The sequence below is a fragment of the Heterodontus francisci genome, chromosome 3, assembly GCF_036365525.1.
Source record: "Heterodontus francisci isolate sHetFra1 chromosome 3, sHetFra1.hap1, whole genome shotgun sequence".
Lineage (NCBI taxonomy): Eukaryota > Metazoa > Chordata > Chondrichthyes > Heterodontiformes > Heterodontidae > Heterodontus > Heterodontus francisci.
Window position 1 is genome coordinate 12,062,764 of NC_090373.1, and position 14,660 is coordinate 12,077,423.

A 14,660-nucleotide genomic window follows, 5' to 3' on the forward strand; every position below is an offset into this window, starting at 1 on the left:
AAATGGCCTCTGGGTGGGAAGGCTGTTGTCGGCCTATCCCACCCGCGGCAAGATCACTTGGTGAAGGCGTGGCAACGCACCCTCTGCCACCCCCTCCCCCCCGCCCCTGCTGCCCATCGCGATTCTATGGGGCCCCCTCAGCCTCCGACCTCACCTCAGGGGGGCCCAAAAAATCCAGACCGTTATCTCCTTATGTGGCTTGGTGCCAAAGTTTGCTTGATATCGGTCCATATAGCACCTTGGGATGTCTTACTACGTTAAAGGCACTACGTAAATGCATGTTGGTGTTGCTGTGATTTACCAAATATACTGACTCTCCAAAGGGAGGCAACTAGTCACATGGGAATATCGAAAATAGGAGCAGAAGTAGGCCATTCAGCCCTTCGAGCCTGCTCCGCCATTCATGGCTGATAATCCAACTCAATAACCTGTTCCCGCTTTCCCCCCATATCCTTTGATCCCTTTCGCCCCAAGAGCTGTATCCTTTTTGAAAACATACAATGTTTTGGCCTCAACTGCTTTCTGTGGTAGTGAATTCCACAGGTTCACCACTCTCTGGGTGAAGAAATTTCTCCTCATCTCAGTCCTGAAAGGTTTACCCCATATCCTTAGACTATGACCCCTGGTTCTGGACTCCCCCACCATCAGGAACATCCTTCCTGCATCTACCCTGTCAAGCCCTGTTAGAATTTTATAGGTTTCTATGAGATCCCCCCTCACTCTTCTGAACTCCAGCGAATATAATCCTAACCAACTCAATCTCTCCTCATATGGCAGTCCCCACCAGGAATCAGTCTGGTAAACCTTTGCTGCACTCCCTCTACAGCATGAACATCCTTCCTCGGATAAGGAGACTAAAACTGCACACAGTATTCCGGGTGTGATATCACCAAGGCCCTGTATAATTGCAGCAAGACATCCCTGCTCCTGTACTCGAATCCTCTCGCTATGAAGGCCAACATATCATTTGCCTTTTTACCGCCTGTTGCACCTGCATGCTTACCTTCAGCGACTGGTGTACGAGAACACCCAGGTCTCTCTGCATATTCCCCTCTCTCAGTTTATAGCCATTCAGATAATAATCTGCCTTCCTGTTTTTGCTACCAAAGTGGATAACCTCACATTTATCCACATTATACTGCATCTGCCATGCATTAGCCCACTCACTCAACTTGTCCAAATCACCCTGAAGCCTCTCTGCATCCTCCTCACAACTCACCCTCCCACCCAGTTTTGTGTCATCTGCAAATTTGGAGATATTACATTTAGTTCCTTCATCTAAATCATTAACATATATTGTGAATAGCTGGGGTCCTAGAACGACCCCTGCGGTACCCTACTAGTCACTGCCTGCCATTTGGAAAAAGACCCATTTATTCCTACTCTTTGTTTCCTGTGTGCCAACCAATTTTCTATCCATCGCAATACACTACCCCCAATCCCATGTGCTTTAATTTTACACGCTAATCTCTTCTGTGGGACTTTGTCGAAAGCCTTCTGAAAGTCCAAATAAACCACATCCACTGGCTCCCCCTCATTAACTCTACTAGTTACATCCTCGAAGAATTCTAGTAGATTTGTCAAGCATGATTTCCCTTTCGTAAATCCATGCTGACTCTGTCCGATTTTACCACTGTTCTCCAAGAGCTCTGCTATAAAATCTTTGATAATGGACTCTAGAATTTTCCCCGCCTCCGACGTCAGGCTGACTGGTCTATAATTCCCTGTTTTCTCTCTACCTCCCTTTTTAAATAGTGGAGTTACATTAGCTACCCTCCAATCCGTAAGAACTGTTCCAGAGTCTATAGAATCTTGGAAGATGACCGCCAATGCATCCACTATTTCTAGGGAATAATAACAATAATAATAATAGTCACGAATAAACTTCCAAGAAGATATGGTTTTAAAGCCGTTTCCTGGACTCCCAGATGTAATTAAATGAAACTGCAGTCTTACGACCAACATTGTAACTCAGAGCAGTAGTAACAGTCACAGTCTTGGATCCCTACTCATTGAGCTGAATTTTCCGCCGTCCCAGCGGGTCGGATGGTGGCAAGGGGATGGCGTAAAATTGAGAGCGAGGCTCTGGGAGGCCTAGCCACCCCGCTCCTGCCACCGGTCGACTTTACGGTGGTCAGGCGCGGGGGGAAAACGACCCCCCCACCTGAGGCCAAGCAAGACCCTTAAGTGGCCACTTAACGGCCACTTAACGGTCACTTAACGGCCACTTAACGGCCACTTAACGGCCACTTAAGGGCCCTTGCCCACCTCCACAGTTATTTTACCCGTGGCAAGCGGGCGTGCTGGGGACATGAAAGGCCGCCCAGTAATAGCTGCCGTAAGGCACAGGGTGCCCGATTGAGGGCCGCCCCCGCTTCCCAGCCCATCCCCGGGACCAAGACGCGCCCCTCTCCCCAAACAACCACTCCAGCCTCACCAGGGTACGATCGATCCCCCTGGTGAGGCATGCTCAACTTACCTTCCTTCATGGATCAATCTGGTCGGCTGGGCTGCAGTCCCAGCAGTGGCCACCGCTCCCGGTGGCACTGCTGGGACTAAGAGCTGCCAGCCCACTGATTGGCCGGCAGCTCACTGAGGCGGGACCTCTTCCCTCAAGTAGGTGGAAGTCCCGCCTCAGGACAATTAAAACTCGTGGACCCGTAAAATGCGGGACAGATCCCCGGGCTAGGCGGAAGCGGGTTCGCCACTGACTTTCATGTCGGTGGCGAATTCCCGTCCGCTTAAGGTAAAATCCAGCCCATTGTGCTAGCACAGCACTCAGTACTTATCACTCCCTTTTTATCATAGGTCTGCACTGAAAGCTGCCACTGGTTCAGTACTTCCAGATCAAAGATGCTGCAGATGGCCAATAACCCGGGGGAAGGGGAAATCTAATAGGAAATTTCTGAAAGAGGTGTCAATTCCTGTCAAATTTCTCCTGTTCTACAATGTTACAAACTCCGTATTCTGTAGCCTCTTCAACCTTGAGGTTGACACCATTCAGGCCACATTCAGCAACTCTCTCAATGCACCATCAAGTAAACTGTACAACCATCCAACAGGGGATGCAATAGAAGCCAATTGTATCAGTTTTTCACTTTGACTGTGATCTTTGAGCATTGCATCACTCCCTCTGGCACTGCAACTGAGAACAGCTTGCAATGTGTGCAATTAAAGAAAGAACGTCTTATACATCATCTTTCTCTGAAACAAAATGAAAGACTTGCATTGATATAGCTCCTTTCACAACCTCTGCATGTCCCAAACACTTTATAGCCAATGAAGTACCCTTTGAAGTGAAGTCACTGTTGTAATGTAGGAAATGCAGCAGCTAATCTGTGCACAAATAGCAATGTGATAATGACCAGATAATCTCTTTTTGTGATGGTTGAGGGATAAATATTGGTAAGTTTAGGTTTCATGCCCCTCCAATTTCTCTATGCTCTGACCATTGATTTCTTTTAAGTTTCAGTTTAGTTTTAAGCTCTGTATCCACAGTACTCGAATCTTTGAGTGAACTCCCCTGCCCTTCTTCAAAATAGTGCCATGGGATCCTTTACATTCACCTGAGCAAGCAGATGGAGCCTCAGCTTAACATCTCTCTGATAATGAGTGCCTAAATTTAGTGCTCAAGTCTTTTGAGTGGATTTTGAAAGCACAACCTTCTGACTCTGAGGACGGGATAGCACAAACTGAGCCACAACTGACTCTGATGCGGGAGTAAGTCTGAATGATGTTAAATGGGATGCTATACTTTGACAGATATTTTTTTCTCAGAATTGAAGGTTCGACAATCTACAAGTGGTCTTATTCCCTGAATTACTGTGTCCCAGTAGCAATGCATTTGAACTTTGAAAACATTTTTTCTTACCCTTTCTCCTTGAGGTCCGGCTTCCCCCTTTTCACCTGGATCTCCCTAAACAAGGAAACAGGAATTTAGCTTGGGTATCTAACAATGAACATGCAAGTGTTTCATGCAGTGAAACATTTAATTCTGATGATTGAAATCTGAGCCTAGTTTGATTGGGAAGCAGAGCAAAGGACAGATATCACCATATGGAACTTTAAGAGGTTCCGGAAGTGGCACCCATTATATTGACCCAGTATTTTCCAAACTAAAATCAATCCCGTATTTAGTTGATTAGAATCATATGGAATGGAAGACCATTCAACCCATTGTGCTTGTGTCAGCTCTTTGAAAGAACTATCCAATTAGTCCCACTCCCTTCTCTTTCTCAATGACCCTGCAATCTGTTCCCTTCAAATCCCTTTTCAAATTAATGTTGAATGTGCTTCCACCACCCTCTCAGGCAGTGCATTCCAGATCGACTTGCTGTGTAAAAATGTTTCTCCTTATTTCCCCCCTGGTTCTTTTTCCAATCACCATAAATCTCTGTCCTTTGGTTACCAACCTTCCTGCCAGTGGAAACAGTTTCTCCTTACTTACTCTATCAAAACCCCTCATAATTTGAACACCTCTATTAAATCTTCCCTTAACCTGCTCTGCTGTAAGGAGAATAAACCTAGCTTCTAGAGCGGGGTTGTCCAACCTTTTCACATGGGGGGCTACACTACAGTTTTTTCTTACATTGCGGGCCGGTGAGACAATTTCAGAAAGATAAAGACATTAAAAGTTATCTTACTATTAATAAAAACAACAACAAATGCACATATTTGTGAAGAAGCTTTAAATGAGGAAACTCATTTATTGACGTACTTTCTCATCACTATGTTGGATACCAAGATAGGGAGGGACAGGGAAAGAGGGGGGCAGAGAGAGAGAGGAAGAGACTGTGATCAAGATCACTCATGACAGATGCACATCTATCCAGAATACATCACATCGTGAGATACCTGGCAGTTTTTTGCTTGCACAAGTAGTCAATGTTTGCCCGTACACTTGTGTAGCGATGCGGCGTATTCTGGATAGATGTTCAGCTGTCACGAGTGATCTTGATTACACTCTCTCCCTCTCACTCTCTGTTCCCCCCTCTCTCTGACCTCCCTATCTCTCTCTGTCTGCCTCTCTCTCTTTCCTTGTCCTCTCTCTCTCTCTCTCTCTCTGTCCCCCCTCTCTTTCTCTCTCTCTGTGTCCTCCATATCTCTCTCTGCCCCCCTCTTTCCTTGTCCTCCCTCCCTCCCTCTTGGTCCCCCCTTCTCTCTCTCTGTCTCATCCCCTATCTCTGTCCCCCTCTCTCTCTATGCCTCCCCTCTTTCTCTATCCCCTCTTTCTCTCTCTGTCCCCTCTCTCTCTGTCCACCTCTGAGTCTCTCTGTCCCCTTGTCTCTCTCTCTCGCCCCCTCTCTCTCAGACAGTGGCAGAGTGCAGGAGCACTCAGCATAGCAGCTTTGCAGTTGGTCATTGAAAAAAAAAACAACACTGTAAGTTTCACAGCTGACGTGCTGGGAACGGGAACAGCTGTTTCCCAACTTCGGACAGATTCAGGGTTTTCTGGGGGGCTTTAAAAAAAAATTTGGAACCCACCGGAAAACTCTGAATCTGCCCGAAGTTGGGAAACTGCTGTTCCTGATGTCAGCACCTGTGAGCTGTGAAACTAACAGCGCGATTTTTTTTATAAAACCAGTCTGAAAGAAGGAGACAATGGAAAATTTCACATCTCTGAAATACACTCGCAGGCCAGATGGAAATCTTTGGCAGGCTGGATCCTGGCCCGTGGGCCGTATGATTGACAACCCTAGAGTCTCTTCACTGAACTGAATTCTCATCAATTCGCAAATATCTAAATTCTGGACCAATTTGGACTGGTCTGGTTGTCAAATAAATCTATGTGTTCTGTTCTGTTGGTGCAGTGAAACTATGGGCTGGATTCTCCTCTTTGGGGTGGAACAGTAGACAAGCAGGACATCAGGGGATGTCAGGTCTGCAGCGCCACCCCAACCGTGACCCATTTCCCTGGGTCGGGGTCATTATTTCCACATGGTGTGCTCCCAACAGGCTTCCCTGCAGCTGCTGGCTGCCCAGCTGTGAAATTCCAGCACCCTACGGCATCAGAGATGTCAGCAGGTCTTTAACAAACATCTCAACGTATTCTAACGATTCAGACAAACAGATCATTTTACCTTTTCACCAGGTCTTCCCGGAAACCCATCTTTTCCTGGAACTCCAGGATCGCCCTGTGAAAGAATGAACCACATTAATGGTTGGTGGGATTTTGTTGTACGGAGAGAGCATTGCCAGTACAGAAAGCACTCAGTGCAGTAGCTGCTGAGTGGAAACGTTTAGCTCATCGGGATCATTTTCAGAAAGAGTAAAAAATTCTCAGCAGCAATTTCCGCATGGATTCTCCCAATCTCCTGTCTTTGGCAGCAGATTGGCAGCGACCTTGGAGAAACGGCCATTTGCTCCATTTTTCCAGGGACTCTGCCAAAGATTTGGTAGATACCAAAAGAAGCCCTGCTGAGATTTGACCTCTCATTTCTTTCTTCATGTCACACCTGATTGCTTCTCTCTCTTTTACAAACAGTCCTTTTGTTCAACAGGGATATGATAATTGGCCAGAATTTGCTGACAAAATGACGAATAGATCAATGGCATAATAAATAAAAGCAAAATACTGCTGGAAATCTGAAATAAAAACAGAAAGTGCTGAAAATACTCAGCAGGTCAGGAAACATCTGTGGGGAGAGAAGCAGAGTTAACGTTTCAAGTCAGTGACCTTTCATCGGAACTAGATCAATGGTGCTTGCTGTTATTAATGTGTAAATTGTCCAGGAAATGGTGGTGAGGAAGCAATAACCCATTAGTTGCAAACTGCCACAAGTTGCTGAGCCATTTGCACCGCTCCGCTGTTAGTCTTGTGCAAAAGGGACCTCTCTCTCCAACTCCCGCACGTTTCAACAGGTTGTTGCATTTGTGCTGTTGACATGAATTAAACTTGTCGCAGAAAGTTACGGTTGGTAATTAACAGCATAAGGGTCCTTTTAATGTTCCTGCAATGCCACTCAACCTCTCTGGCCCACAAAGGGAACAATTGAAATTGTGGCATCTCATTCCTGCAGGTAGCAAATTGTTACTAAAGATTTTTACCTGCTGACCTGCCATTTCCTCACCTCCTGTCACCACCCCCCAACACTGCACTCCATACTGCAGTTCTAGTAAGGATCTTTCATGCCCCATGATTCTTGTTTTATGAAATGAAAACCTGCGGTTGGTATTTCCATGTGGATTTGCCCATTTCCTGCTGCAACCTTGCCGGTGTTTTTCCAGGATGCCATCAATCTTCCCCCAAAGGTTAGGACAGATGATCGGGAAAACGCCTATGGAAATTACTGGCAAGGAGCAGGTGGACTGAGGTAGCTGGGTTGTTTTTTTTTAGGAACTGTGGCTTATATTCGAGGGCAGGATAAGTCAATGCTATTTCTGAAACCCAGTCACAGTGTTTAAATCCATTTCATTGCAATCAAGTGTTTGTGGTGGGAAAGTGGAGGTAAGTCATCCGAGTTGGATTGTTGCCCTGGTTCTTGTTTACTGTTATAAAGTGTCTACATTGCAAACAGGTTCAATAAGTTTCAAAACTACTGTGAATACGAAGAAATATAGAAAAGGTACAACACAGGAACAGGCCATTCACCCCACCAGTCCTTCATGTGAGTAAATAGTTCGAATTACCTTTACCCACCTTATTGATGTATTCCTGCATCCCCCTTTGCTTCACCCATCAATCTAAACTCATCTTCACTGTCGATATAGTTTATGGCACGGTTACTAACCCTGGGAGTGAATTCCACAGCCTCACAAACTCCCTGTGTAAAGAAGTTTCTCTTGCCTGTGTTCTCAATCTCTTAGATTTAATTTTGTATCTATGTCCTCTCATTCTTGATCTCTCAACTACTGGAAACACCTTGCCCATGAATTTAGGCTCCCTGGCACTGCCCTGGGACGCATCTGGTGCTTTCTGACTGACAGGGCACTAGCTCAGGCGTGCCCTGCACTCACCGGAAGCATGCAGAGTCAAGCAGCCTCTAATGCTGTTTCGTTGCCCGATCTGCCATTTTGGACAGCGCAGGCCCAGTTAACGTCCTCTTACAGCCACTCTCAGCTGATCACGTGAACTTGCGTTTAGCTGCACGCGTTGCCCCCCCTCCCAACCAACTAGCGTTATTTAAAGGGTTAACCATCCAACTTCCAGGTGATGTGCTTACTTTTGCTGGTACAGAGTTGGTGGAAACACTGTGTTGTGTTCTCGGAGGAGTTATGCTAACATTTTGGATTTTCAGGAGCGTGTTGCTGAATCCTGACAAGGAGGTCAGAGGTGTTGTTTGGCCTGTCAGGACGAAGCCTGCTTTCAGTAATGGGTTTTATAGTTGCAGTTCCTCTTGGGCTGTAGCATGACTTGTAAATGGAGCAGAGGCAGTAGAGTGGGGAAGCTGTACACAGAGCGTGGAGGAGTGTGGTTCTCAATAGAAGGCCATAACCCACTAAGGGTCTTTAGGGTGCCTCCACCTCAGCTGGAGTAATGTGTAAGGCAGCTACATTTCACCAAGGAGGTAGTGACTGAACTGTACCACCTCATACAACCCAACCTGCAGCCACACAGCAGCGTATGGACAGTGCTGCCAGTGACCCTCAATTTCAGCACTGGTGGATCCTTCCAGGTGGAGTGGGCGACATTAGCAACATTTCACAGTTTGCTGTCCATCACTGTATCTGGGAGGTGACAGAGGCCCTGTATGTCAGGTGAGGGAACTTTGTCATTTACTCACTGACCATAGAGAAGCAGGAGGAGACAGCAAGTGGATTTGCCAGACAGGCGGGATTCCCAGTGGTGCAGGGTGTAACTGACTGCATGCATGGGGCACTGTGGACCCAACATGTAACGGGAAAATGCCTTCTAACCGCAAGAGCTATGACTCTATCAACACGTAGTTAGTGTGCGATCATGAGGCGAAGATGTTCTCGGTGAATGTCCGCTATCCTGGCAGCAGTCGTGATGCTTTCATTCTGCGGCAGTCAGATACCCGCCATCTTTGGGCCACCTTGGTGAACGAGAGGCTGGCTGCTGGGTGACAAGGGATACCCACTATAATCATGATTCCCCTCCACCACCAAACCATGCAATCACAGCAATTCTATAATGAGATCCATGCAGCAATAAGGAACGTCATGGAGCAAACCTTCGGCATCCTGAAGCAACAGGTCTGCTGCATGGACCACTCAAGGGAGGGATCCAGTACTCGCCGGAACGTGTGAGCAAGTTTGTTTGTCATGCGCTGTTGCATCCTCCACAATCTCACTCTCATTAGGGCACAGCCTTTGCCACGCGGCAAAGGAGGTGGTAGAGAAGGAGGACGGGGGAGGAAGAGGAGGCAGTGAGTTGCCATATGGGGCCACTTAGCTCTGGATGGGCAGTCTGTGAACAGGTACTGAGGGCTGAATTTTCGCTATGGTGGCAGGAAACAGGAGCTGGGGCTGTTTCTCGGTCCCAAACCCAGCCCCGGCTGGTGGCAGGGGGTCGGGAGAGTGGGGGGGGGGGGGGGGGGGTGGGAACAGTCACTCTTTGGGATATTGACTGGGGACCCCTTAATTGGCATGGAGACAGATTCGTGTCCAATTAAGGGTGGCAGCTGGGCTCTCAAAGTTGGAGTGCCTATCAGATGCCTTCCAGCTTCAGAGAAGCAGCCGGCTGCAATGAATGGTAAGTAACTGAGAGGGGGCTTCAACATGGAGGTGCCTTCTCAGCAACATTTTTAAAAATGTAATTAAAAAATAGAAAAACCAGCTAGGCCACCACTCTGGTGTGGTTGGGAAATCCCTCTACATGGTGAGGTGGCCTTTGGCCGAACCCATGCTCGGGCAGGCAGGAAGGCCCTGTACATCTGCCTGGAGCACTGGTACTCCAGCCAGCTGGTGGGTGCCCGCCTCCAGCCAGCTGAACTACCCCGCTGTGTTGGGAAACTGGTGGCCGACTGGAAAATCCCAGGCGGCATCTATTACCTACCATTAACAAGGCTCTTAACGAGCCTTAACAAGCCAGGCCCTGAACCTGCCTCCCACAAAATGGGTGCCGGGAAACTGACATGTTGCCTGGTGCCAGGATCTTTGGGCCCCAACACCCTCTGCATTCGGGCAGACTAAAACTGCTGCCCTGAGACTCCAGTTCCCCAATCATATCACTGTAGGAGGCCATTCGGCCTGTCACAGCCATTCTGGGTCTCTACAAAATCAATTTAGCTAGTCCCACTCCCCGACCTTCTCTCCGTAGTCCTGTAAATTGTTTCTCTGCAGGACAGATTGCTGGACTGCTGTGAGAGCCTGCATGCCAGTTTGAACACTGGTATCCGCAGCCATGATGACATCAGTCTGAACCTGCATGGCAACAAGCATGGATCTCATGACCTCAGTCTGAGCTTCCACTGCAGCACTGAGATGTTGGGTGTCTTCTGCCTGTGCTGCAATGGAAGCTGAGACATCAGCTGTCAGAAGCTGCATCGCGGTTGGGTCTGTAATTGCCGTCATTGTGTTGGCCACCACTTTCACTCTGGAAAGAAGAGGCTCCACGCTTTGTGCAAAGCCCTGTGCGAAGCTGAAGCTGGACTCCTCCATCTCCTTAACAGTGACAAGAGGTTGTCTGGCAGGCCTGTCAATGCACCAAACATCTCGGTGCGCTTGTCCATCAACATTCTCCTTCTTTCCATCTCCTTTTATTACACAAAATTAGGACTCATGGAATTGGGGGTAATATATTAGCATGGATTGAGGTTGGGTTAACAGGGAGAAAACAGAGAGTAGGAATGGAACATTTTCAGGATGGCATGCTGTAACTAGCAGGGTACTGCAAGGATCAGTATTTGGGCCTCAGCTATTTACAATATATATTAATGGCTCAGATGAGGGGACTGAGTGTAATGTATCCAAGTCTGCTAATGATACAAAGATAGATGTGAGAAGGACACAAAGAGGCTGCCAAGGGATATAGATAGGTTAAGTGAGTGGACAAGAACATGGCAGATGGAATACAAGATGACAAAGTGTGAAGTTATCCACTTCGCTAGGAAAAATAAAAAAAGCAGAATATTTTATGAATGGTGAGAGACTGGGAAATGTTTGCTTTCAGAGGAGCCTGGCTGATCTTGTACATGAATCACAGAAAGTTGACATGCAGAGACAGCAAGCAATTAGGAAGACAAAATGGTATGCTAGCTTTTGTTACAAAGAGGTTGGAGTGTAAGAGTAAGGAAACCTTATTGCATTTACATAGGGCATGGTGAGACCACACCTGGAATACTGTGTGCATTTTCGGTTTCCTTACCTAAGGAAGGACATATTTGCCCTAGAGGGAGTGCAACAAAGGTTCACGAGACTGATTCCTGGGATGAGGGGATTGTCCTATGAGGAGGGATTGAGTACACCAGGCCTATATTCCCTGGAGTTTAGAAGAACGAGAGGTAATCTAATTAAAACATATAAAATTCATGAGGTTTTGTAGATGCTGAGAAAATATTTTCCCCAGCTGGGGAATCTAGAACACGGGTTCACAGTCTCAGCATAGCGGGTCGGTTATTTAGGACTGAGATGAGGAGAAGTTTCTTCACTCAAAAGGTTGTGAATCTTTGGAATTCTCTACCCCATAGAACTGTGTTTGCTCAGTCGTTGAATATATTAGTTGAATATATATATCAGAGATTGTTGAGTACTAAAGAGAATTAAGGAATACAAGGATGGTACGGAAAGATCGAGTGGAGGTAGAAGATCAGTCATGTTCTTATTGAATGGTGGAGCAGGATTTAAGGTTAAAAGATTTGCTCATATTTCTTCTGTTCTCTTAGACTAATGCCTCCAGCACAGCATTAGAAAATGTGAGAGAACTCAGCATTATCAGCTGCACAAAATGGCAGAGACTTGAGCACATAATCTAGGCTCACACTTCAGTTCTGTACTGAGGGAGCACTGCACTCACAAAGACGCTGCCTTTCAGATGAACCATTACATAGATTACCCATCTGCCCTCTCAGGTGAATGTAAAAAATCCCATGTCACTATTCAAAAAAGCTCAAGGATGTTTTCCAGGTGTTTTAGCCTGAATCCACACCACTGAAACAGGTTATCTAGTTATTTATCTCATAAGTGTTTGTGGGACCTTGCTGTATGCAAGTTTGTTGCGTACATTACAACATTGAATGTATTCAAATGTACTTTATTGGCTGTGAAACGCTTTGGGGCATAAATGATGCTATATCAATGCAAGTCATTTCTCTACCTATCTTTCAAATCATTCTGTCATGTTAGACTCGGTCAAAATGAAGGGAACATGTATAGTCCCTGGATAATGTGCACTGAGGTGTGTGTTTCTGCAGTAATAGCTGCAACCCCTTCTGCACATTGAGGGGAAGTGTCTCCTGTTCCTATTTGGCTAAAAGCCAAACTGCTTTTTCTGCTGCTTATAATCAATGGCCAACTCGTGAGTGCCTTCCAGAAAGATCTTTGGTCACATCACAAATGCAGCAGCTCACGGTATAGGGGTTGGTTCCGAGACATATCAACTCGGCAGCTTCCATTGATAATGCTGCTCCTCTCGTTGGCTCTAGCAACGTATCACCCTGCACCAAGCAGTATATGTCAGTAGTAGTTTCTTAGCTGTGCCTCGTCCATGTCATTGTGAGCTCCAGACCTCTTCTATTCCAATGCTCTCTTGACTGGTCTCCAACCTTGCAGCTTCCATAATCCACAACTCTGCTGCCCATATCCTAGCTCGCACTTGGCTCATTTAAGCTAACTTCAATGTGATTCAGTAAAAATAAGCATGGGGTCAGAATTATACAAGCACTTTGACAACCACTTAGACAATGTTTGTGGTGTAATTACTGTACAAGGGATATATGATAGAACAGTGTGGGAAAGCTAATTAGATAGATGCGGTACATATCAAATGGTTTCTCTGCAATGTGTTCTATCCCCAGAGACACTGGGTTAAAGTCCGACATATTATCCATGCTCTTCCATCATACCTCACACAAACACTCTTTGCTCAAGAGAACCATCCTTCTGTAGTACAGGATTGGTAAATAATTGTTGATACACATAGTTTTTTAAATTTAGTATGGACTTGACGCTGTATTGTAATAATATTATTGCAGAATTCATGATTATTTTTGCTCTTTCTTGGGTATTATCCATGGTCAACATTTTGGCTGTCTGACCTGCTCCTGAACCTCTGCCAACACTGCTCTGAGACCAGCTGCTGAGTGAGTGTGATATGTGGTGACATTTCCCTCTCATTTCCCTTCCTCCCTTGGTGGGGATGCACCTGAGTTCCGCTCAGCACCTCACACACAGGCTGGGATCTTCCTCAGAGTTGCTCCCACTCCACTGCCGTAACGTTGCTTTGGAATTTAGTCCTATTTACCCACATAAACGAGGTTTCCATCATACAGTCTGCCGACGTTACGTTGGAAGACCTGACACAGTTCAGAGGAAATTTCCGGCAATCATGTGTGACTGAGATTGGCACATGGCGCAGATCTCTCCATTCTCTGGTGCAGCTCACTGAGGTTTCAGTGCATTGCCCAGCTCTTTAGGTTTCAATGTGTGCAATGTCAGTATCGGGGAATAGAAGCTGTTTCTACTTCAGGTGGATCAGGTGCACAGCTCTTCCCTGCCCCAACCTCAGAACAATTCCAGCCTCCGTCAGAACGCAAAGCAAGTAACCTTTGAGGTGTTGACGCCAGAGAGACTGTGAGATGAGATGAGCAGGATTGACTATGCCGCTTGGTTTTCCGGCGGGTTCAGACTTTTTTTTTGAAAAGCTTGCCGGAAAACCCTGAATCTGTCCGAAGTTCAGAAACTGCTGTTCCCGCTGTCAGCACCTGTCAGCTGTGAAACTGACTTGCAATTTTTGCGAAAACCCAGGATCCCACATGCTTTCTCAATCTGCCCTGCCACCTTCAACGATTTGTGCACATATACCCCCAGGTTGCTCTGATCCTGCACCTGCGTTAGAATTTAAAAATGTGCAAATAAATTCAGGATACTATCAAGTCAACAGCGCATTGAATGGTTGACACAGTTTCAAATTACCACACTAAAAGCTGTGTTATTTGGAGTGAACCATCAAATCTACATAGGCCTGGACTTCAGGCTCGAGTCTGAAACTCATCACTTTTCCTGGACCTGCTGCATAAATATCTCAAGTCCTCAAGATTATTAATCGATAGAACTCTGCATTCCTTCCAAAATCACCTTAAAATAAGGACTACACTCCTTCATGATTGCGGCTATCATAAGGCAAGAACAGTATTTGAAAGAGTAAAGTTAAAATTACCTTTAACCCAGGTTTACCGGGAGTACCATCTTTTCCAGGTGAACCCTGCCAAAGGGATAAAACAGAAATTAGTGTAAATTTGACACTACATCAAGATCAGTCATTTCATAAATGGGTTGTATAAACAGAGGATTGCCACAATTGATAAATCAATGCCCCGCCTTCATTTCCTAACCCCTCCCTCATTGAATGGAAGTCAGACAGACTTCTTCAGGGCAGCAATTCATCCTTCATGTTTTTGACAGCGTGGGCATGTGGGACATAATCTATAGACCACAGCACTACAGACCTCCAAATAGACGAGCACATTGGAAATTGTTGTAGCAATTGTGTGCTATTGAATGAAGTGATTATCTCTCTTTCTCTTTCTTTATGCTCACAT

The 14,660-nt window shown here is 46.2% G+C and overlaps 1 protein-coding gene across 4 annotated transcripts in view; it reads right to left on the minus strand.

Moving 5' to 3' along the window:
* Window positions 1-14,660, minus strand: part of LOC137354371 (collagen alpha-1(XIX) chain-like) — a 655,592-nt gene that overhangs the window by 212,187 nt on the left and 428,745 nt on the right. For all 4 annotated transcript variants that reach the window (XM_068020137.1, XM_068020135.1, XM_068020134.1 and 1 more), the window contains 3 exons: window positions 14,279-14,323; window positions 6,081-6,134; window positions 3,872-3,916 (listed from right to left, as the gene is read on the minus strand). In XM_068020137.1, the coding sequence (XP_067876238.1) occupies window positions 3,872-3,916; window positions 6,081-6,134; window positions 14,279-14,323 (144 nt within the window). The remainder of the gene's footprint in view (window positions 1-3,871; window positions 3,917-6,080; window positions 6,135-14,278; window positions 14,324-14,660) is intronic.